At 39.3% G+C, this 25,014-nt stretch overlaps 1 protein-coding gene and 1 pseudogene across 1 annotated transcript; both read left to right on the top strand.

The window, feature by feature from the left end:
- Window positions 1-5,614: 5,614 nt before the first annotated feature.
- On the top strand, window positions 5,615-10,456 carry LOC127431858 (protein FAM98B-like). The gene is made up of 8 exons (XM_051682475.1): window positions 5,615-5,753; window positions 5,852-5,958; window positions 8,864-8,986; window positions 9,086-9,351; window positions 9,452-9,532; window positions 9,657-9,773; window positions 9,863-10,006; window positions 10,159-10,456. The coding sequence occupies exons 1-8, from the start codon at window positions 5,710-5,712 to the stop codon at window positions 10,315-10,317; spliced, it is 1,041 nt and encodes a 346-aa protein (XP_051538435.1). The 5' UTR covers window positions 5,615-5,709; the 3' UTR covers window positions 10,318-10,456.
- Window positions 10,457-12,192: 1,736 nt separating this feature from the next.
- LOC127439704 (GAS2-like protein 2A) lies at window positions 12,193-24,693 on the top strand (annotated as a pseudogene).
- Window positions 24,694-25,014: the final 321 nt, after the last annotated feature.

Below are 25,014 nucleotides of genomic sequence, written 5' to 3'. Positions count from 1 at the left end.
ACATAAGAGATTTTTTTAGAGATTTCAAATACAATTTAAATTCGTTTAAAAAAATAACAAATTTGGGGGATGATTTTATAATTCTACACTTGTGGATAAAATTTTTTGCTAGGCACAGAATTGTATTACAACAGAGTTCATTATCTTTGCTTTGCAATGTCAAACCAAATGTTATGTCGTCTCTGGAGATAGAAGACGGGAATGAAGAGATCTTTTGCTGTATCCAATTATGTATGTCACACCAAAATATTTGTACCAGGTTGCATGAAAAAAATACATGGTCCGTAGTTTCAACATCATTTTCACAAAATGTGCATGCATTATCATCAATACCAAAGCGAAGTCTAAGTAATTCTTTAGAGGGGTAAATGTTGTTCATAACTTTGAAGTGTGTTTCTTTCATTTTGGGGGGTATAGGAAGTTTTAAATATATTGTTCTTAGTTTAGTTATTGAATTTGTATCAAATTTATGCAGGATGCCATTTTTGTTGGGCTTTTCAGGGTAAAGGTATTCAGTGATACAACTTCTAATAAAATGATTATTGAACTTTTTATCCAAAATCAAAATCCCTTGAATTGATAGTGAAGCCAGTCGTGGCTGTATCATTTGGTATGTTCATATATTTCTTATTAGACAAACAAATTCTTGGGGAAGTGCTTTATGCAATTTAGTGAAGTCTGATTGTGAGGGTTTGAAATTATGTTTAGTGCAGAATTGTTCATAGTTTAAAAGATTGCCACTGGCATCCATTAAGTCAGTTATGGACCATATATTCCTCTCAAACCAATCTTCAAAAAACAAAGATCTGTTGCAGTGTAATACATATCTATTATTCCAGAGAATAGAGGTGTGGTGAAAAGTTATGTACATATAACATTTTCCAATATAACAGTATTTGTTTATGGAACTCCGATAGTGATATAGGTAATTTGTTAATATTAAAGTCCGTCCTGAGAAGAAAATCCAGGCCTCCAACTTTTTTGAATAAGTATTCTGGGATACAATACCAAAATGAGCCACTGTGTTTGATCCAGGACTTCAACCAATTTATTTTTAATGTTCCATTAAGACAATCAAAGTCAATAACTCTAAGTCCTCCATCCTTTATATCTTTAACCATATTACTTTTTTCAGATAATGAGGTCTGTTTCTCCAAATGAAGTTAGAATTGATTTGGTTAATGGATTTGATCAATTTGTGTGGAATGGCATTGGAGTAGGCTGGGTATATACATCTTGACAAACATTCCATTTTAGTTAGATAAATTCGACCGAGTATTGATAGGTCTCTTTGAAGCCATAAATTTAGTTTTGACTTACATTCTTTAATTTTATTTTCCACATTTAGAGATTGGCTTTGTTTTTGGTCCTTTGAAAGGTAAATTCCCAAGTATTTGATTTCTGATTTAATAGGAATATTACAAATTTCTGTCATTGATGTGTCATGTATAGCGAACAGTTCACATTTCTTTACATTTAACATTAATCCTGAAGCTTTTGAGAATTTTTCAATTTTTGCTATAGTTATTGGAATTTAAAATTTGTCTTTTAAAAATAACATATTGTCATCTGCTAGTCGGCTGATGATGATGTCTGTGCCAAGTATATTAAGCTTTTTAATATCATTACAGTTTTTTAGGTAGATTGCTAGCATTTCTGTAGCTAAAATGAACAGATATGGTGAAATGGGGCATCCTTGGGGGATACCCACATCAACCTTAAAGCTTGGGGTGATACCACTAGGTAATATGACACAGCTGCTGATATTTTGATATAGTCCACCAACTAACTTCCTAAATTTAACTCCAAAGTCAAAATGTTCAAGTACCGAGAGGATAAATGGATGCTCCACGGAATCAATCACTTTTATTTTTTAGACAAAGAGAGGGAAAGGTTGAAAATGTCCGTATAATCACCAGCCAGTTGGTTTGCGAACGCTCTGATGACACGGCCCGCAATGCCATCTGGTCCCACAGCTTTGCGGATATTCACCCGTCGGAAGGATCGGGTTACATCCACTACAGAGACGGAGAGTGAACTAACCTCTGTAGCTTCGGCCGCGAAAGCTCTCTCCGCGAGGGTGGTGTTATTTCCCTCAAAACGAGCATAAAAAGTATTTAGCTCATCCGGGAGAGAGGCAGTGGTGTTCACAGCAGAGTTTTTATTCCCTTTAAAGTCCGTGATGATGTTAATTCCCTGCCACATGCTTCTAGAGTTGGTGGTGTTAAACTGTCCTTCAATCTTGTTCCTGTACTGACGTTTTGCTGATCTAATAATAGTTATGGCATAACTGGCTTGTTTATGCCCCTCCATGTTCCCGGAATTAAAAGCGGAGGTCCGCACATTAAGTGCCGCGTGAACATCGCTATTAATCCAAGGTTTCTGGTTCGGATAGATCCGTATTGTTTTGGTCAGAACAACGTCCTCTATGCACTTTCTGATGAAACACGTTACGCTATCAGCTATAAGCTCGATGTTGTCATCAGAGGCGGACCGGAACATCTCCCAGTCCGTGTGATCAAAACAGTCCTGTAGCGTAGAGTCTGAATGGTCCGACCAGCACTGGATCGTTCTGAGGGTGGGTGCTTCCTGTTTCAGTTTCTGCCTGTAAGCGGGCAGAACCAGAATAGAAGAGTGGTCCGATTTGCCAAATGCTGGGCAGGGGAGGGATCTGTAGCCGTCCCAGAAGGGAGAGTAGCAATGGTCCAAAACCCGGTCCCCTCGTGTGTTAAAACTGATGTGTTGGTGGTATTTTGGTGTGACTGATTTGAAACTGGCTTTATTAAAGTCCCCAGTCACAATGAACGCGGCCTCAGGGTGTGCAGTTTCCTGCTTGCTTATAATCCCATACAGTTCCTTGAGTGCCCAGTCTGTGTCGGCTTGTGGCGAGACGTACACAGCAGTGATAATGACCTCTGTGAATTCCCTCGGTAGCCAGAATGGTCCACACAGAAGCATAAGAAATTCCAGATCAGGAGAGCAGAAAGACTTGATAGAATGAACATTCCTCTGATCACACCAGGATTTGTTGATCATAAAACATACACCACCTCCTCTGCTTTTACCTGAGAGGTCTTTCGCTCCGTCCGCTCGGTGCACGGAGAACCCCGCAGGTTCAATGTCTGAATCTGGAATCTCATCAGACATCCAAGTTTCTGATAATGCAGCAGTCCCTCGTCTCTCGTTGGAAAGTGATCCGCACTTTCAGCTCGCAGAGCTTGTTATCCAGAGACTGAACATTTGCCAGTAGAATAGTGGGTAGCGGGGGTCGATTTGCGCGGCGTCTTACTCTGATGAGAACGCCGGCTCTGTTTTCCCTTTTCCTCCTGCGTTTCCGCAGCCGGGCAGCCCAGACAAAAGGCTTCGCTGATGTGTTTGTAAACAGCGGGTCAGCATTGAGGAATTTGAAGTCCGGTTTATGGTGTGTAATCGCTGAACCAATGTCCGAAATTGTTTGTCTGTCGTAGACAATAAGGCAGACAACATCCAATACAAAAAACATAAGAACTGTAAACAAAACAAATAAAAAACTGCAATGTTGTGTCGGAGCTCGCAACGCAGCAGCCATACTCGGCGCCATCTTGAGTCCAAAAAGTGTTTTTGCATATCCCAGCCAAGCTGGGGTCAGAGTGCAGGGTCAGCCATGATACAGCACCCCTGGAGCAGATGGGGTCAAAGGCCTTGCTCAAGGGCCCAAAGGTGGCATTGTGGTGGTGTTGGGGCTTGAACCCCTGACCATCTAGTCAGTAACCCAGAGCCTTAACCATCAAGCCACCACTGCCCCATCCTCTTTGGCCTGACAAAGCTGCCTGAGCTCTGCTGTAAACCACGGATTGTCATTGTTGAACTTTAAATAAGTCCTAGTAGGAATGCATATATCCTCACAGAAACTAATATATGATGTAACAGTATCTGTGAGCTCGTCCAGGTCTGTGGCTGCAGCCTTAAAAACACTCCAATCCATGCAATCGAAGCAGGCTTGTAGTTCCCGCTCTGCTTCATTCTCTTTACAGTCCTTACTACTGGCTTGGTTGATTTTAATTTCTGCCTGTAGGTTGGAAGAAGATGAACCAGACAGTGATCAGAGAGTCCCAAAGCTGCTCTAGGGACAGAGCGATATGCATCCTTTATTGTTGTGTAGTAATGATCCAGTATGTTCCTGTCTCTGGTGGGGCATGTGGTGTTTGTATTTGGGCAGTTCACGTGTGAGATTTGCTTTGTTAAAATCCCCAAGAATAATAATAACTGAGTCTGGGTATTGTTGTTCCGTGTCTGTGATTTGATCAGACAGCTGTTGCAGTGCGGCATTCAAACACGCGTTTGGTGCAATATACACACTCAACAGAATAAATGAGAAAAACTCCCACGGTGAGTAGAAAGGCTTACAGTAAATAAAGAGCGTTTCCAAATTAGGACAGCACATCCTCTTTAACGTTGTTACATCTGTACACCAACTTTCACTGATGTAAAAGCATGTTCCACCGCCTCTCGTTTTCCCTGTTGACTCCACAATGCGATCCGCTCTGAACAGCTGGAAGCCCGGCTGATGTAACGCGCTGTCTGGAATGGCTTCACTCAGCCAGGTTTCTGTGAAGCACAAGGCAGCAGAGGTTGAAAAGTCCTTGTTAGTGCGGGTGAGGAGATGTAGTTCGTCCGTTTTGTTAGGAAGAGAGCGGAGATTCGCTAAGTGATCAACCTATTAAACCTTAAAATTTGTTATTTGTAAACACCCACAAGACAATTTTTTTTATTGCAATTATACATCACAAAACAGGGAACATTCAACAACGTAAGACACAATAATCAGGGTGAACACACACAGAACAAACTTAAAGGGACAAGGAGCAAGATTAAAGACAGAATTGGATAAAAAATGACACTAAACAAGAATGCACTAAAACAATAAATATTTTGACATGGAAAAACATAAGGATTAAATCTATTTTTTTTGTTTTTGTTTTTTTTTTTTTTTGGAAATATTTGAAGCTCTGTGATGATTTCACAAAATCGCAGAGAAATACATTTTTTTCCATTTACATTGTATGAATATGATATTTACCCAGCAATAGTACCATGTTAACAATGTCAGAAATGTGGGGATTCAAACTGCTTTTAAAAAAGAGGATACCCACAACACTATTCTTTGGAATAATGGCGATATTAGTCAGTTAGTTGTAATATAGAAGATTTCTGACCAATCTCCAAGAAAGCGTGACCTTAGATCACGTGAGTCTTCTAAGCCAATCATATAATGGCCCCGACGTCACATTCATAGTGTTACGACAGTAAGTCACCGTTTGCGGATACCATACAAACAAATGGAGAGAGCCGTTAACTGATATCTGCCTGTCGCAAATTTTTCTGTGAATACTTTTATTAAACAATTCTATCGTTGTAAACGCCACAAAAAGTTCACTTCAAAAGGACTGTTTAATGTAAAACATTTTGAAGATTAGCAGACAGGTGGTCAACTCAATAAGTGATAAGCTGTTTCCACACAAAATGAGTTTATTTTGCACCCTGAAGCATCTCTTCCATTGACATTCAGTCAAAATGAACTACCTCTGGTGTTCCCGCAGCGTTACGATTGGTTTTGCAAACACTGGGAGAGGGGCGCTGTTTCAACTTCAACACACACAACAGTGAACGAGGAAGTACTGAAAAATGACATTCTTTTATAAATCGCCTGTGTGTGTCGTTTAGCCTACAATGGAGAGAGATACTGGCACAATTGCTTCAATTAAAGCTCTTGGGTGAGTTACCTTGAAATAAACAGAGCAATTTTTTAAAAGTATTATCGCCAAGATATTTACAATCAAAACTTCTTTTCATTGCTTTTCATGTTGTGTAGATATAAGAGCAGTGAGTGCCTGAGCAAATGTACATGTGATGAATTACCTTGTCCACTGCTTACCTGGTTGGTCTCGGAGCTAAGAGCAAGTTGCCCAGATGTGCCAGGTAATCCGACCCAACAAAATTATGAGGCATTCTTTGTCATTTTGAATAACTGTATTCTTTGTCAAGTGTATAAATTCAACTATTTTTGGGATGATGTGTTTTATTGGCTGGATGCAAATGATCACTCGCTCATTTTCGAGAAATATTGTGTTTGCAATGTTATTATTTTTATATAATGATGGTTTTAGGGCTAGATATTTATTAACAACACATGTAAATACATGAAGTCAAAGCCTTATTTTTCTGTCTTTTATTTTCCATCTCTATTGTACAGGAAAGGTAAACAAGCCTGCACATGTTGAAGTATAATACAGGAATTGGATTTGTTAGAAATAGATTTAAAAAAAATGTTTTTATGTTATTTGTTCACTTATTTATAAAGTGTATCTTTACACAGCCGAGTTAAAGTGATAGATCACCTAAAACTGGAAATTCTCTCATCGTTTATTCCACTCTTGCCACCCCAGAAGTACAGGTGCATCTCAATAAATTAGAATGTCATGGAAAAGTTCATTTATTTCAGTAATTCAACTCAAATTGTGAAACTCATGTATTAAATAAATTCAATGCACACAGACTGAAGTAGTTTAAGTCTTTGGTTCTTTTAATTGTGATGATTTTGGCTCACATTTAACAAAAACCCACCAATTCACTATCTCAACAAATTAGAATATGCTGACATGCCAATCAGCTAATCAACTCAAAACACCTGCAAAGGTTTCCTGAGCCTTCAAAATGGTCTCTCAGTTTGGTTCACTAGGCTACACAATCATGGGGAAGACTGCTGATTTGACAGTTGTCCAGAAGACAATCATTGACACCCTTCACAAGGAGGGTAAGCTACAAACATTCATTGCCAAAGAAGCTGGCTGTTCACAGAGTGCTGTATCCAAGCATGTTAACAGAAAGTTGAGTGGAAGGAAAAAGTGTGGAAGAAAAAGATGCACAACCAACTGAGAGAACCGCAGCCTTATGAGGATTGTCAAGCAAAATCGATTCAAGAATTTGGGTGAACTTAACAAGGAATGGACTGAGGCTGGGGTCAAGGCATCAAGAGCCACTACACACAGACATGTCAAGGAATTTGGCTACAGTTGTCATATTCCTCTTGTTAAGCCACTCCTGAACCACAGACAACGTCAGAGGCGTCTTACCTGGGCTAAGGAGAAGGAGAACTGGACTGTTGCCCAGTGGTCCAAAGTCATCTCTTCAGATGAGAGCAAGTTTTGTATTTCATTTGGAAACCAAGGTCCTAGAGTCTGGAGGAAGGGTGGAGAAGCTCATAGCCCAAGTTGCTTGAAGTCCAGTGTTAAGTTTCCACAGTCTGTGATGATTTGGGATGCAATGTCATCTGCTGGTGTTGGTCCATTGTGTTTTTTGAAAAGCAAAGTCACTGCACCCATTTACCAAGAAATTTTGGAGCACTTCATGCTTCCTTCTGCTGACCAGCTTTTTAAAGATGCTGATTTCATTTTCCAGCAGGATTTGGCACCTGCCCACACTGCCAAAAGCACCAAAAGTTGGTTAAATGACCATGGTGTTGGTGTGCTTGACTGGCCAGCAAACTCACCAGACCTGAGCCCCATAGAGAATCTATGGGGTATTGTCAAGAGGAAAATGAGAAACAAGAGACCAAAAAATGCAGATGAGCTGGAGGCCACTGTCAAAGAAACCTGGGCTTCCATACCACCTCAGCAGTGCCACAAACTGATCACCTCCATGCCACGCCGAATTGAGGCAGTGATTAAAGCAAAAAGAGCCCCTACCAAGTATTGAGTACATATACAGTAAATGAACATACTTTCCAGAAGGCCAACAATTCACTAAAAATGTTTTTTTATTGGTCTTATGATGTATTCTAATTTTTTGAGATAGTGAATTGGTGGGTTTTTGTTAAATGTGAGCCAAAATCATCACAATTAAAAGAACCAGAGACTTAAACTACTTCAGTCTGTGTGCAATGAATTTATTTAATACACGAGTTTCACAATTTTAGTTGAATTACTGAAATAAATGAACTTTTCCACGACATTCTAATTTATTGAGATGCACCTGTATATGACTTTCTTTCTTTCTTCTGCAAACTCAAATGAAGATTTTTAGAAGAATATCTCAGCTCTGTAGGTCCATACAGTGCAAGTGAATGGTGACCAGATCTTTGAAGCACCAAAAAGCACATAAAGGCAGCATAAAAGTAACCCATACAACTCCAGTGGATTTATGCATGTCTTCTGAAGCGATCCAATCAGTTTTGGGTGAGAACAGATCAAAATATGACTTCTTTTTCACTGTACATCTTGCCATTGCAGTCTCTAGGCATGATCATGATTTTAAGCTCGATTACACTTCCTAGTGCTTGACCCATGCACAGAGCGCTAGATGGCGTTATAGGAAGTGTAATCGATCTTAAAATCATGATCGAAAGAGACTGCTGTCAAGATTTATAGAGAAAAAGGGCTTATAATTTGGTCTGTACTCACTCAAAACCGATTGGATGGCCTCAGAGGACATGGATTTAACCAGTCTTATGGAATACTTTTATGCTGCCTTTATGTGCTTTTTGGAGTTTCAGAGTTTTGGTCACCATTCACTATTTATTCTAATTATTTATGCAGTTGTAAATGTTGTGTAATGCATTTATGCAACCTCTGAACTGCATTAAACTGTCTGTAAATACACCTAAATGCTACTTCAGATGCAGCTTCCGAGCCACCTTTTCAGTGTAAAGATGCAACCATTGTGTAACTTTCTGTATGATATTTGCTTAATATCTGAATGCCATTATCTATGCATCACCAGTGGGCTTAAAAAAATCTGAGAGTCATATGATACAACATTCTGCAGAACTTGGCTTTAATCATCCAGTTTTTGCTGCTATCCTGAATAAAATGTGTTTGTTTTTCAGCACGGAGGATTGGTGGTGCAGTTCTGGTGGGGGAGTTGAGGCAGGTGCTCAAGGAGATGTCCTGTCCACAAAATGCACTCACATCAGAGAACTTTAGCCCACTTCTCCTGTTTAGACTGACCGGTAAGGTAGGCTGGTGATAGATGGTCTCAGTCCATGTATTTTAGTTAGTTGTGGATTTTCTTTTAACATTAATACAGTATTTTGTCTTTCATTTAACAGAGTACTTGGTATCAGAGTTAATGGCAGCGCGTATGCTGAAGTACAGAGAGATTCATCCAGAAGATGCTGAACAGAAATTTGAGTCAAAGGGCAAAGAGCAAAGAAAATGGGAGAGTCTTACAATGGACAGTAAGGATGGGCATCAAGAAGTCAGTCAAGTAGAGGAGGATAAAACTAATTGGAAAGAAGTTACTAAGAATGTGGGAGGACTGTTTCATACTCTTGGGTTAGAAACCTCCTCTCAGATAAGTGATGCCTGTGCAGAGGTAAGAAACAGATCACCAAGCAATGTTACCTGTCAGTAATCATTACTACATGTCGCAATGTCATTTTGACTCTTGTATAACTTAACCATCATTCATTCAGGTGGAGTCACGGCTTGCATCACTTCCAGAGGGTGTAATGCCAGAGCCATTATTGAAGACCAGTTTGAACTCGGATCAGTGGGTATGCAATGCATTACATTTGTCCTATTCCAGAGCTCTTTGTTATACCAGGATGGTGCAGTATAGTGAAGAATAGAGTAAAGGTTGTTTTGACCACAAAAGCTTTTTTTTTTTTTCACTCTTAGAAAACGATTAATGAAATCGACAAAGCTCTCCGTAAGGATTATGAGTGTCGGCGCCAAATGGTGATCAAGCGTTTCCATGTCACACTTCTATCTTTTGGTTGGGGAGAGAGGGCACAGGTACTAAGATTGTATCATTAGCAACCATTTTTAATTGTATATTGTAAAATTTGTTTTATGAAGCAAATTCTGTCTTCTTTTTTTTCAAGGAACGCAATGCTGTGCTTTCTTCCATGCCACACTTTTCCCCCTCTCTTGAGTCCTCTATCTCCATTGCTAAGCTGTTGGCAGCCAGAGAGGACCAGTCTCGCATTTTGCCAGTTAAAGCTGGGCCTTCAACAGCTGTTCACAAGGTACCCTTCAGCCAAGCTTTGATTCCAATAGTCACAGTAAGACATCCATATTAGGTTTGTTTTAAAAATTCAAACAACCATCAATCAATTACTTCTATAATGAATAGAATAGACTTATTCTCATGTTTTCATTCTTTGATCTTTCCATTCAGGTTCTAATGGGCAGTGTGCCAGATAGAGGGGGACGTCCAGGAGAGATTGAGCCACCAATGCCCAGCTTCACTAGTCGCAGGGAGGGAGCAAGCAGTCATCAGTACAAAAAGAATAGACGACAATACTCAGGAAAGAAGAAAAAAAATAAACCTAATTAGAGTTTTTTTTTTTTTTTTTGAAGTGCTAGTTTGGTATCTTGAACTAACTTCTCAGCTACAAGAACTTTCAGTTGTAAAAAGAGTTCACTTACAATTATGTTTAAGGAGGCAATTCCTCAGTAAAGAAAATTATAAAATAGACACTAATGGTCATGGACTATAGTAATAGATTAAAAAAATGAATGATTATTTAATGTTTATTATTTTAAGCACTTCATTTACAAATTCATTTGATGAACAACAAATGTAATAAATTCATTTCAGTGAAATGTATATATCTATATGAATGGCAGAGCCAAGACCTATGATATAATTAAAAATATTGTTTACTTTAACACACTGTTTTCTCTTTAAACTGCATTAAAAAAAAATTCAAGAACAAAAAAGGAAAATAGTTCACCCAAAAATGAAAATTCTGTCATCACTTACTCACCCTCATGTTGTTCCAAACCTGTTTGATTTTCTTTCTTATGTGAAGGAATTTCTGTCTGGTCCCCCTTTTCAACAGTAGCAGTGAATAGTCTGCTTTTAAAGGGATAGTTCACCCAAAAATGAAAATGTTCTCATTATTCACTTACCCTGATGCCATCCCAGATGTGTATGACTTTCTTTCTTCAGCAGAACACAAATAAAGATTTTTAGAAAAACGTTGAAGCTCTGTAGGTCCTTATAATGTAAGTAAACAGGTGTAGTCATGCACATCTGTGATGGCACATAAAGGAGGTAATCCATACAACTCAAAATAAAGAAAAGAAAAAGTCACGCAAGTATGAGAGGGAATAAGGGTGAGTAAATGATGAGAGAATTATAATTTTTAGGTGAACAGTTTCTTAAAGGGGCCATGACATGAGGAATTACATTTTCCTTGATCTTTTGACATACTGTGTAAAAGGTCATTGCACTATAAAAACATACTGTAAGTTTCAAAACTTCCTCACTGCAAAAAGAGCATTTGTTGAAACCAAGCTTCCAAAATGACGACGACTCTACGTCCTCCACATTGTGATGTCGCATTGTGGTACACATCATTTTAAGATTTACGCATTTTAATTTCATAACAAAATTGCATCCAATTGAATTGAGTAATCTTTACCAAAATAAAATAATAGAAACTAAATATTTTGTTAAAAATTACACTACAATTTGATGGAATTTTGTTATTAAACTGAAATACATAAATCTTACAAATAGGCTAAAATATAAATATTTTTCATGTGGACGACAAAAAAAAAAAAAAATACAAAAGATTTACAATGGACCATTGCTGTGAAAGATTGTTCCTCTGAAAGACTAGCATTCAGGGAATGAAAATCACTGTGGCTACAAAAATAAAACAAGCACATAACACAGTAATTAAAGTCTAAAAATCTTCTTTTGTGGTCCTGGTCCTATCTGAAATGTTCAAATATCAATATCAAGCTTTTGTTGTTCGTACAATAGTCTTATTGAGTATGAATGAGACATACCATAAACTGACATTGCATTTGCAGGTGCTCAGCTACAATCAGTTTCTCATATGTCATACAGAAATATCCTATCTCTGCCAAAGTCATTGACCCTTTTCCCACCAAGAACATGTGTGGACAGCAAATAGTTAACTGGAGTGTTTGGATTTAGACACTATCTGGTAACCAAGGATGATTCAGCACACACTACACACAGACAACCCGTTACAATTGCAGAAACTTAGCACCTCACGACTGCACAATCAGACCAATGCATGTTCATAAATGTATGCTTACACTGAGATTAGTGCTGCAAAGTATTTTCTGTGGAATCGATTATGTCGGTCTTATTATTTTCTTACAACATTGTATTATTTAGATTTATTTCGAGTGTTTGAGTCGGTTAAATTGATTTGATACAATTTAGACCATGTCTGGAATTCAGCATGCATCCAATCGAAGCATCAAGCCTTTCAAATCGAGTGAGGAATATCTGTATGCCATGAAAGAGGACTTGGCAGAATGACTGGGGGACTTCTACAACATTGACATTCACGTGAATAATATTTTGGAGGTGTTAGAGTCCTGTGTGTACACACCAATAATGTGACGCGTGGTGGATGACTTTCTGAAGAAGAGCATTGGACCCACTGACATTTCTGGAGTCACATTTGTCAGCTCTGCCCATCCAACAACATTCCTGGCTCGAGATAATGTGACAAACTTCATCAACTGGTGTCGGAAAGAAATGGACATTCCAGGTATTCCTTAAATTGAGAATGTAGATTAGAAATGTGAAACTGTTAAACCAAGAGCATTTAAAGGGCAAAGGGCATATTTATATATATATATATATATATATATATATATATATATATATATATATATATATATATATTTGAAGCTCTGTGATGATTTCACAAAATCGCAGAGAAATACATTAAAGTAGGGCTTGCATTTTTTTCCATTTACATTGTATGAATATGATATTTACCCAGCAATAGTACCATGTTAACAATGTCAGAAATGTGGGGATTCAAACTGCTTTTAAAAAAGATGATACCCACAACACTATTCTTCTCTCATCATTGACTCACCTTTATTCCCTCTCAAACTCACATGACTTTATGCTGGACTACTTTAATTCCAGATGTGTATGACTTTCTTTCTTCTGCTGAACACAAACGAAGATTTTTAGAAACATATCTCAGCTCTTTAGGTCCATACAATGCAAGTGAATTGTGATCAGACCTTTGGAGCTCCAAAAAGCACATAAAGGCAGCATAAAAGTAAGTCCATAAGACTCCAGTGGTTTAATCCATGTCTTCTGGTGTCATGTCTTAATTCTCCTCCCTAACCAGTAGATGGCGATATGCAGGAATAATGCACATTACCAAAAGCAAAAGAAGAAGAACTCTTAGGAGAGGAGCGAGCACTTAGAAGGGCTGTTTGAAAGTGGAGATATATAGAAAAAAGGACTAATAAATGGATCTGTTTCTCACCCACACCTATCATATCACTTTAAAAGAAATGGATTAAACCACTGGAGTCTTATGGATTACTTTTATGCTGCCTTTATGTGCTTTTTAGAGCTTAAAAGTTCTGGTCATCATTGACTTGCACTGTATGGACCTACAGAGCTGAGATATTCTTCTAAAAAATCTTTGTTTGAGTTCAGCAGAAGAAAGAAAGTCATACACATCTGGGCTGGCATGGCATGAGGGTGAGTAAATGATGAGAGAATTTTAATTTTTTAGGATGAAATATTACTTTAACAGAAAATCGCTTGTTTGCAATTCATACTTGTACCACTAGATGGTGGTATAAGTTACAAAATAAATAGTGCAGGCTCTGGTCAGAGGTTGGGTTATTTCATATGTGATGAACAGAAGCTTCATTTTCAAAACATTTGTCCTTATATTTTTGTAATCCTATTTTCTGTTGCCATTTTACCCCCACCTCAGATGTTTGAGACAGATGACCTTGTCCTGCGTAAGAAAGAGAAGAATTTTGTACTGTGCCTTCTTGAGGTGGCCAGATGGGCCTCTCACTTTGGCATGGCTTCCCCAGTCCTCATTCAGCTGGAGCAGGTGATAGAGGAGGAGATTCATGAGGAGATGGAGGAGACCATGCAGCCCAAACCTCAGAGGCGCTTGATAAACATTCAGAACTTGGATGAGATGGTGCTGTGTTTAATAAATATGATTATTGTTGTGTTTGAAGACACTGCATTGAATGCAGATTAAGATTTATTTGGACTACATTTTTATTTTAGGGATGGCAAATAGGTTCATTGATGGTTTTTGAACTATCACTTTTGGGTGAATCTCACAAAAGCTGTCAGGAGAAACTGGGTCAAACTTCACGCAAAAATCAAAAGAAATTAATATAATACATTATATTTTGAAAAAAATAAATTGCACTCAAAAACATTATTTAAGATTAGACATTTCAGTTTCATAATAAAATTCCACAAAAAATTTGAGTAATGTTTAATAATAAAATAAAATGTAAAAACTAAATAAAGTTTCATTCATAACGTTTTGTTAAACATTACACAATTGAATTTGATGGAATTTAATAAAACTTAAATGTGTTAATCTTTTAAATTGGCAAAAATAGTTTTTGACTTTGGAATTTGTTTTTAGAACAATACATTTTTTATTTTTATTTTTTTTTGCATTAATTTTACAACAATTAAGCCCCCCCCCACCCCCCCATAGTACAGTAATGAAAAAAAAAAAAAAATCTTATTACTGCAATGCAATCAAAAAATATGACTGATACTTTATTACTATATGTGCTATATTATTTAAATAGAGTATTCATATATTCCAGTAGTATTTTATATACAGAATTATTGTGCACTTATGAAATGTCACAGTGTAAAAAATCTTGATGGCTTCAGGCTTCATTTCCTTTATGCTACGTATAATTTATATTGTGTGTGTGTGTGTGTGTGTATGGGTGAATTTTTGTTGAAATATGACACATGGACATTTCTTTGTGAGATTCACCCTTGTAGTGTATTGAACGGTGTTCTTCTGTCAAAATTGCTGTTTGTTAATAGTAATTTAACAGACGCTTTAATCTATAGTGACTTGCAGTAGACTTAAGATACGCCACATTTTATTAAGTAATTGCTTTGCTCAAGTGCACAACAGTGACACTTAATGGGTTGTTTCTTGCAGGATCAAATCATCAAGCTTCTTTTTACCAGCCCTGAGCATAAACCAGACACTACACCAACCTATTATGTGAACCACTGCTTTATTTAACATTAAGACATGCAAGAGACCACTTGATGAACACAAGGACACTGTATGAGTCCTGAACATAGGATGCTTTATGTTTCCTTTTACCATTAAAAATGATCTATGATTTCCAGGACAGAAAAAATAGGGGAAGAACCTTTGCTTTGTCTGCCATTTTGATTTGTGGATCTTTTCCTCACTGATTTACTGAGGCTTTAAAAGTGGAAGTTTACTGCAGATTACTGAGAATTCTATGACAGAGGTGTGTGGGTCATTCTAAAACTAGTTTTGAAATAAACATATTATGACTGAATTGAAAGATTGAATCTTCAAAGTATGTAATGAACAATATTTCATTACAGTATCTAGATGAAGACTGTTCTTTACTTATCAGCCGATCAATATACAGTATTTTAAGAAATATTTTATATAGACCATTTTAAGGATGTAAACAGAAACAAAGGAATTTGAACGCTACAGGCCTGGGAGCTCTTCTGGTATCATTACCGGATCCTTTACATAAGGCCCTGAGTTAACATATTTTCTCAAAGAACATCAAACACTTACCTTAAGTGACTTATCCAGACATGTTGTCGATACTGAGCGTGTACGTGAGAGAGGCGATTAAATTGTAACGTAGTTTAGATGTTCACATTTATTTCCTCAGCATAAAGTTCGGGAATATTGGATAATTCCTGTTATAATCAATCGGAAACGCCTTGTTGATGAGAGTGGTCAACAGAGAATGGCCAGACTGGTTCGAACTGTCTATGGTAACTCAGATAACTGCTCTGTATAATTGTGGTGAGAAGAATATCATCTCAGAATGCTATTCTGAGATGCGGGTTGGTGCTATTTTGGCGGCACGAGGGGGACCAACACAATATTAGGCAGGTGGTTTTAATGTTGTGGCTGATCAGTGTATATAGTGTATATATAGAATATATATATACAGGTGCATCTCAATAAATTAGAATGTCGTGGAAAAGTTCATTTATTTCAGTAATTCAACTCAAATTGTGAAACTCGTGTATTAAATAAATTCAATGCACACAGACTGAAGTAGTTTAAGTCTTTGGTTCTTTTAATTGTGATGATTTTGCTCACATTTTACAAAAACCCACCAATTCACTATCTCAAAAAATTAGAATACATCATAAGACCAATAAAAAAAACATTTTTAGTGAATTGTTGGCCTTCTGGAAAGTATGTTCATTTACTGTATATGTACTCAATACTTGGTAGGGGCTCCTTTTGCTTTAATTACTGCCTCAATTCGGCATGGCACGGAGGTGATCAGTTTGTGGCACTGCTGTGGTGGTATGGAAGCCCAGGTTTCTTTGACAGTGGCCTTCAGCTCATCTGAATTTTTTGGTCTCTTGTTTCTCATTTTCCTCTTGACAATACCCCATAGATTCTCTATGGGGTTCAGGTCTGGTGAGTTTGCTGGCCAGTCAAGCACACCAACACCATGGTCATTTAACCAACTTTTGGTGCTTTTGGCAGTGTGGGCAGGTGCCAAATCCTGCTGGAAAATGAAATCAGCATCTTTAAAAAGCTGGTCAGCAGAAGGAAGCATGAAGTGCTCCAAACTTTCTTGGTAAACGGGTGCAGTGACTTTGGTTTTCAAAAGACACAATGGACCAACACCAGCAGATGACATTGCACCCCAAATCATCACAGGCTGTGGAAACTTAACACTGGACTTCAAGCAACTTGGGCTATGAGCTTCTCCACCCTTCCTCCAGACTCTAGGACCTTGGTTTCCAAATGAAATACAAAACTTGATCTCATCTGAAAAGAGGACTTTGGACCACTGGGCAACAGTCCAGTTCTTCTTCTCCTTAGCCCAGGTAAGATGCCTCTGATGTTGTCTGTGGTTCAGGAGTGGCTTAACAAGAGGAATACGACAACTGTAGCCAAATTCCTTGACACGTCTGTGTGTGGTTGATGCCTTAACCCCAGCCTCAGTCCATTCCTTGTGAAGTTCACCCAAATTCTTGAATCGATTTTGCTTGACAATCCTCATAAGGCTGCGGTTCTCTCGGTTGGTTGTGCATCTTTTTCTTCCACACTTTTCCCTTCCACTCAACTTTCTGTTAACATGCTTGGATACAGCACTCTGTGAACAGCCAGCTTCTTTGGCAATGAATGTTTGTGGCTTACCCTCCTTGTGAAGGGTGTCAATGATTGTCTTCTGGACAACTGTCAGATCAGCAGTCTTCCCCATGATTGTGTAGCCTAGTGAACCAAACTGAGAGACCATTTTGAAGGCTCAGGAAACCTTTGCAGGTGTTTTGAGTTGATTAGCTGATTGGCATGTCACCATATTCTAATTTTTTGAGATAGTGAATTGGTGGGTTTTTGTTAAATGTGAGCCAAAATCATCACAATTAAAAGAACCAAAGACTTAAACTACTTCAGTCTGTGTGCATTGAATTTATTTAATACACGAGTTTCACAATTTGAGTTGAATTACTGAAATAAATGAACTTTTCCACGACATTCTAATTTATTGAGATGCACCTGTATATATATATAAGGATTAATAAAGCTGCTCAAACACAGAGGAAAGATCAGTATGGTCTAGACGAGACTTGACAAAGACGGAAGGGAATAGGTGAGTATATATATATAGTCCTTGATTACTTGATGGAAGACAGGTGATACTGATTAGAATGCGGGTGAACTAGAGCAGTTGATTACTGGAGTGGTGGAGACCGATGGAGGCATGACAGTACCCCCTCCCCCCTCCATGAGCTGCTCTGGAGGCATGGAATACCCGATGTCTAGGTCATCCCCTTCTATGAGGAGCTGGGCAGTCCGGATTGTCGCGATGAATCTCCGTGAGTAGGTTGGGGTCTAGGATGTCTTTTTTTCTCTCCCCTTTATCTCCTCAGTTTGGAATGCCCAATTCCCAATGCACTCTAAATCCTCGTGGTGACGTAGTGACTCGCCTCAATCCGGGTGGTGGAGGACAAATCCGGGTGGTGGAGGACGAATCTCAGAGACCGTCAACCTGCGCATCTTATCACATGGCTTGTTGAGCATGTTACTGCAGAGACATAGCGCATGTGGAGGCTTCACGGCATCCACCGCGGCATCCACGCACAACTCACCACGTGCCCCACTGAGAGCAAACCACATTATAGTGACCATGAGGAGATTACCCCATGTGACGCTACCCTCCCTAGCAACCGGGCCAATTTGGTTGCTTAGGAGACCTGGCTGGAGTCACTCAGCACGCCCTGGGATTCGAACTCACGAACTCCAGGGGTGGTAGTCAGCGTCTTTACTCACTGAGCTACCCAGGCCCCCAAGGATGTCATCTTTGGAGACCCACAATTGTTCCTCCAGACCATATCCCTCCCAGTCCACGAGATAATACAGTCTCCCCTGGTGACATCGGGAATCCAAAATGGCTCTGACGGTGTAAGACAGACCATCCTCCAGAGTCAGTGGTGGAGGAGAAACACAACAATCATTGGTCTCTGAAAGAGGAGACAGAGAGGGTACATAAGGTTTGAGAAGTGATACATGAAAGGTGGGTGCTATGCGATATTGAGGTGGAAGTTGGAGACGGTATGTGACTGGGTTTATCTGTGCAGTGACAGTGATAGAAGACCTATATAGCAGGGACTTAACTTACGTGAGGGTAGTTTGAAGCGTTTGTCCCTGGTGAAGAGCCACACCTTCTGGCCAGGCTGGTATTCTGTTGGATCGGAGCAAAGAAGATCAGCTTGTTCCTTCTGGCAGTGGACTACATACTCTAGATGTATGTGGGCAGAATTCCAAGTGTTTTCGCTATTTTTGAACCAGTAGTCCACTGCCGGAACTTCTGATGGCTCTCCGGACCAGGGGAATAGTGGTGGTTTGAATCCTAGGATACACTGAAATAAAGTGAGGCTGGTCAATGGGTGACAAAGTGAGTTTTGTGCATATTCTGCCCAAGGGAGGTAACGACTCCATTTGCGTTGGTTTTTATGGCAGTAGGTTCTTAGAAATAGACCAATTTCCTCAACTTTTCTCTCCATCTGGCCATTAGTTTAGGGTGGTAACCAGAGGAGAGGCTGATGGAGACACCCAGAAGAAGGTGAACTGTAGACCTCGGTCAGACACTATGTTTTCTGGAAGACCGTAGGTTCAGAAGACATGCTGGAAAAGTGCCTCGACTGTCTGAAGAGCTGTAGGTAAACCTTTAAATGGTATCAGTCAACAAGCCTTCGAAAAACGGTCCACAGCCACTAACACACAAGTGTGTCCATTAGAGGATGGAAGGTCTGTGACAAAGTTGACTCTAATGTGAGACCAAGGTCTGCAGGGTATCAGCAGAGGTTGTAGTTTACCAGCTGGGAGTCGACGTAGTACCTTAGATGTTGTGCAGTCCGGACAGGCACGAACATAGTTACTGACATCTCAGGACAGATGTGGCCACCAGTACCTGTTCTGGACCAATGTGAGAGATTCCTGGGTGCACAGATCCAGGAGAGAAGTGGAGCCATTCCAGGAGCTGGTTGCGAAGGGTGGCGGGGACATAGATGCATCCTGGGGGGCAGTTTGTGGCCATGGGATCATTGGAGGTGGCCCAGAGGTTTTGCTGTTCTAAGTCCCATGAGATGGGGCAGACCAGAAGAGATGGAGGGAGTTTGGGTTCTGGAAGACGTTGCAGGACCAGTCTAACGTGACGGATATGTTCGTTGAGATTGGATGAGAAAATAAGAATGTCATCAATGTAGATGATGATGAAGTGATATAGATACTCACGAAGGATCTCATTCATGTAGGATTGGAAAACTGAAGAGGCGTTGACCAATCCATATGGCATGATGAGATATTCATAGTGCCCACAAGAAGTGATGAAGGAGGTCTTCCATTCGTCCCCCTCACAAATGTGAATAAGGTTGTAGGAACTGCGTAGATCTAATTTGGTGAAAATCTTAGCCCCTCTCTGGAGTTTGAGTGCCACTTGTTCATTCCAGTTACAGGCAGCGGCAAGGGTACGAAAACGTAGTGCATACTCAGTGACCGGAAGTTTACCTTACTTCAGATGAACCAACTGCTCACTGGCATAAGAGTTACTGACAGGATGCTCGAAAACCTCCCAGAAATATGACATGAAATCGTTGATTGATTGGGTGACTGGACCGTTCTGATTCCAGATCGAGGAGCCCCACTGCAGCGCTTTCCCATGGGAAGATAAATAATATAGGCGACTATAGCTCTTTCAGTAGGAAAACGCTGTGGTTGCATCTTGAACGCCAGAGAGCACTGAAGAATGAAGCCGTTTCATTTGTCTGCAGAACCGGAGTAACTAGTGGGCGATGCCAGGAGACTCGGTTGGGGTGATGAAGAAAGAGGACTGGAAGGAGATGCAGGAACAGATCTGGTAGTGCTATCAGTCGGGGCTGACTGTCTGCTGGAAACTGATGAAGATGATGTAGGCAGCGCTCTTATTATGGTATCCATGTTGCATTGAATCTAATGCATCATGTGCTCATCGTGCAGGAGAGTTTGCCCCTGAGAGTCGAGGATATGTTGAAACCGACCAGGTCTTGCTGGGTGCATAGTGTGGTCAAGTCTTCTGTCACAATCACAGAGCAGAACTCGAAGATCAGGGTGAACCCAAGTGCAGTGTTAATTAACTTGAACAAAAGAAAATAATATCAGTAGGAAAACTTGTCAAAAGGTGAGAACCGAGATAAACAACACCAATATATATATATATATATTGTATAGAAGGATTAATATGACTGCTCAGACACAGATGAGAGAACAGTGTGGTCTAGACAAGACTTGACAAAGACTGAGGGGAAAGACAGGTGATACTGATTAGAATGTGGGTGAATGAGTGGTTGAAGGCTGGAGTGGTAGAGACCAATGGAGGTGTGACACATTCATTATAATGGGACCAATCTATGTTCAGTTTTAGAGCTCTACCTATCAAACTTACAATTGTTTGGCAGAGATAATATGTGTGCTACAGTTTTCAGTGCTGCACGTATCCAGCTGTCTCGCTTCACTGCAGCGGTTAATTTGCAGTTGCTTTTAAACACTTTAATTTCTGTTACTTCCAGGCATCCAGAGAGCATCCAGCCACCGAACAACATGGCCTACATTTTAATAATAAAATTTCACTACGCCACTAAGTCACTATGAATGAAGCACCTCCTTCTGTTGTTTTGAATGAGTTTGACAATTAGAAGGAAATGTTCAAGGAAAAAGACGTCACTTCCTTAAACCAACGAATAGTCTATATTGTCTATAAAGGGATTTTAAACTCATTTAAAATAGTTATAATGTTGGCACCACTTAGACATTTGCTTTCAAATATACAGTATATTATTCCTGACAGCTAAAATTGGTACCATATGAAGGTGAAAGCTATTCAGTATTTCAGCTATTTAGTACTAATATACAGTATAGCCTATTAAGGTAAGAATGTTATTGCTTTGAGGTGTGCTTTGATTTAAAATACAGTGGGTTAATATCATGTTTTCAAGTGTTGAATTTGCCCTAACCAACAACTTCTTGTATTGAATTTAATATTATGATCAGGTCTTAATGTAAACATCTTAATCATACTAAGAGTATTTATTGTATATATAGGGTATATGCTTCTTAAATAAGGCATATTTGTTGTGGTTTGTGAGTTAGAAAGGAAACCTAAAAAAAAGGTCTTTCCTACTGTTTTATGCTAACAAAGTGACTGATCTATCATGTTCATTGAAATAAGTCTTTTACTGCCTCTGATACTTTGTCAAAAAGAAAAAATCTGTTTTGTGGATATTGTCACATAATAAAATTGATTTATAAACAGACTGGATCAGCAATCAACTGCAGATGGCATTTGCTCATTCATTTGAATTAAGACATGTTTTTGTGTGTGTGTGTGTGTGTGTGTGTGTGTGTGTGTGTGTGTGTGTGTGTGTGTGGGTGTGTGTGTGTGGCTGGGTGAAGATCTTGAGGAACCATGTTATGGTGCGAGTGGGCGGTGGATGGGACACCCTGGAGCACTTTCTTGACAAGCATGATCCCTGCCGCTGCACTTCTCTCAGTAAAAACGTATGCACACAAACACACAACTAACCACTAGGATTGCATCAGAGACTGTATTTCATCATAAATAGTTTATGTTTCTCATATTTCAAGATGTAGTATTTAATATGTTTTTAGAAAATAATAAATCATGTATTTACATAAAATCATGTATATTGTATAGTAATATAGAATATAAAATATAATATAACAATTGATATGCTCACATATGACAGTAATGCTAATGCAGCAGGTGCTTTAAAGGAGAAGTGTGTTTTCTTACTGTTTATTTATATATACACCGATCAGCTACAACATTAAAACCACCTGCCTAATATTGTGTAGGTCCCCCTCGTGCTGCCAAAACAGCGTCAACCCGCATCTCAGAATAGCATTCTGAGATGATATTCTTCTCACTACAATTGTACAGAGTGGTTATCTGAGTTACAGTAGACTTTGTCAGTTCGAACTAGTCTGGCCAGTCTCTGTTGACCTCTCTCATCAACAAGGCATTTCCGTCCACAGAACTGCCACTCACTGGATGTTTTTTGTTTTTGGCACCATTCTGAGTAAATTCTAGAGACTGTTGCGTGTGAAAATCCCAGGAGATCAGCAGTTACAGAAATACTCAAACCAGCCCATCTGCCACCAACAATCATGCCACGATCCAAATCACTGAAATCAAAAAGTTCCTGACCTGTATCTGCATGATTTTATGAACTACACTGCTGCCACACGATTGGCTGATTAGATAATCGCATGGATGATTGTTGGTGCTAGACGGGCTGGTTTGAGTATTTCTGTAATTACTGATCTCCTGGGATTTTCATGCACAACAGTCTCTAGAGTTTACTGAGTTACAGTAGACTTTGTCAGTTGGAACCAGTCTGCCCATTCTCTGTTGACTGTGTTGGCTACTAAATTACTCTAATAAAATAAGTAGGATAACATAAGGACAGAGCACTGGAAAAAAGAACCCTTCAGCTTAATTCAAGAAATGAACCTCCACGAGCCATGTTATGTTGTGAATTGATTTGTCTGGTAATGCATACTAACTTGGCATGAAGAAAGACAGTTTTCTTATTCAATGACTCTAAAAAAAAATAGATCACAATTGACAAACTGCATCATTGTCAAATTAGTGGAGTCCTTGTAGGAGGTTTCCAGCCAACATGATCAGGAAATCAACATATCATGCCCTGAAATCAACCTATACTGCTGAATTACTAAAAAGCACCAACCACCATCAGACATTTTTACATAATTTCTACCTTGATTACCCTTCTGTCTAGCACTTCTGATAGAGTGTTTCTCAAGCAACCAACGAGATACAGGTTCTGGTCCTGTGAGAACCAGGAAGAAATTGCATTCACATAAACAATGGTGAGGGTGATTTGAAAGTGACATTTACACTCTAAAATAAACATGCATTCCTGTCGAGTGTATTACATCATTTACAACTAAAAGTACAACTTGCTTTTGGCACCACTCTGTGGACATTTCGCCCACTTCCAGCTTCGGCCACTGGGGGACAGTGATTTGAATTTCAGTGAGATCAGCCTGTTTTTAGCAGCAGAACTTTTGAGCTACTGTTGCCAAATTCACTTTGTAAGTCTGTTAAGTCTGTAAGTCTGTTAAGTAAGTCAGTATAAGTGTCAGTCTGTTCTGGCAAAGCCTACAAATACCAATAGACAGGCTTTCCAAACCTGCGCAAAGTTCTGTGTAGATTCTGTGTGGGCCCATGAATAGGTTGTTTTGATGTAAAATGGGCTTGAGTTTAAAGTCTACCATATACAGGTAAGTGCTTAATTATTAATATCTGCTTATATAAATACATGCTACTCTTCACAGCTGTTGCGGAAGTGCAGACTCACACATACTGACAATGCTCTGTATGGGTGTTTTTCCAGATTAAGGGAGAGACCGAGTACTCCATCTCCTATGCACACTTCTACTGACAGTAAAGACAGCTCAATTACAAACACCTCCAGTAGGAAAGGCGAGAGGCAACACAGATGCCTCCAACACCTCACCTCACTAGCAGTTTCCCATGGACTGCCCATCGTCCTACCACACCACAACCTGAGATAAAACATCCTCAAACTCCCCTAGTCCTTCAGAAGAACCCCAATAAGATCCAACACCAGCAAGGCCCTGAGAAGAATCTGGGTTAAACCTGGACCAAATCACATTTTGTTTCCAAGTTGAGACAGCATTCCACAGCTGTAGTAAAAGGACAAGACGCCCAGGACAGAGCACACCTTGTCTCAGACAGACAAGATTGTGCAAGCCCAGGAAGGTTCTTCCAGAGTTTCACCTCAGTTCAGCACTCTAGTCCCCCTAGTAACAGACATGCATGCTCCAAACCTCTTAACATCACTATTAATGAGCCAGAGGACAATTGGAGTCCCAAAAAAAGTCCATATTTCATTTGCACATTTTCTACTTCTAAAGGAATAATGGGTGTCATCCCAGAAGCTCACCACACCAGACCAAAGACATCAACTAAGAAAACCCAAGGAGATGGTTTGGCAGAACGTCCAGCTAAAATAAATTATTCTCTTGGAGTAAATGAGAAATTCCAATTTGAGAGAAGTGGAGGTAGATCAGTAAACAATAAGGTCCAGTGCTTTGTGCTTTGAATGCCAGTTCAGTCAACCATATATTGGTCAAGGGATATTTTACATGCTATTCAAAAATTACTTTAAGTTCAGTCATGAAACTCTACATGGCCCAATCTGATTGTTCTTTGACACGTAGTATGTTTGCCAATTAACTGCCGTGCTCTCTATTTTTCTACCATTTAAATTGCCTCAGCTGTTTGCAGGTAAGCCAGTTTCACTGCAGTATGCTACAAGAGTTTTCTCACTAAACCCTCTTCCTCCCCAGCACTACTTGTCTAGATCTGCTTCATGGAGATTGTATATGTCTAATTGTGCAGCAGCAGTGTGTCTTATAAACTT

The sequence above is a fragment of the Myxocyprinus asiaticus genome, chromosome 4 (assembly GCF_019703515.2).
Source record: "Myxocyprinus asiaticus isolate MX2 ecotype Aquarium Trade chromosome 4, UBuf_Myxa_2, whole genome shotgun sequence".
Classification (NCBI taxonomy): Eukaryota; Metazoa; Chordata; class Actinopteri; order Cypriniformes; family Catostomidae; genus Myxocyprinus; species Myxocyprinus asiaticus.
This window is presented reverse-complemented; position numbering and strand designations above follow the sequence as displayed.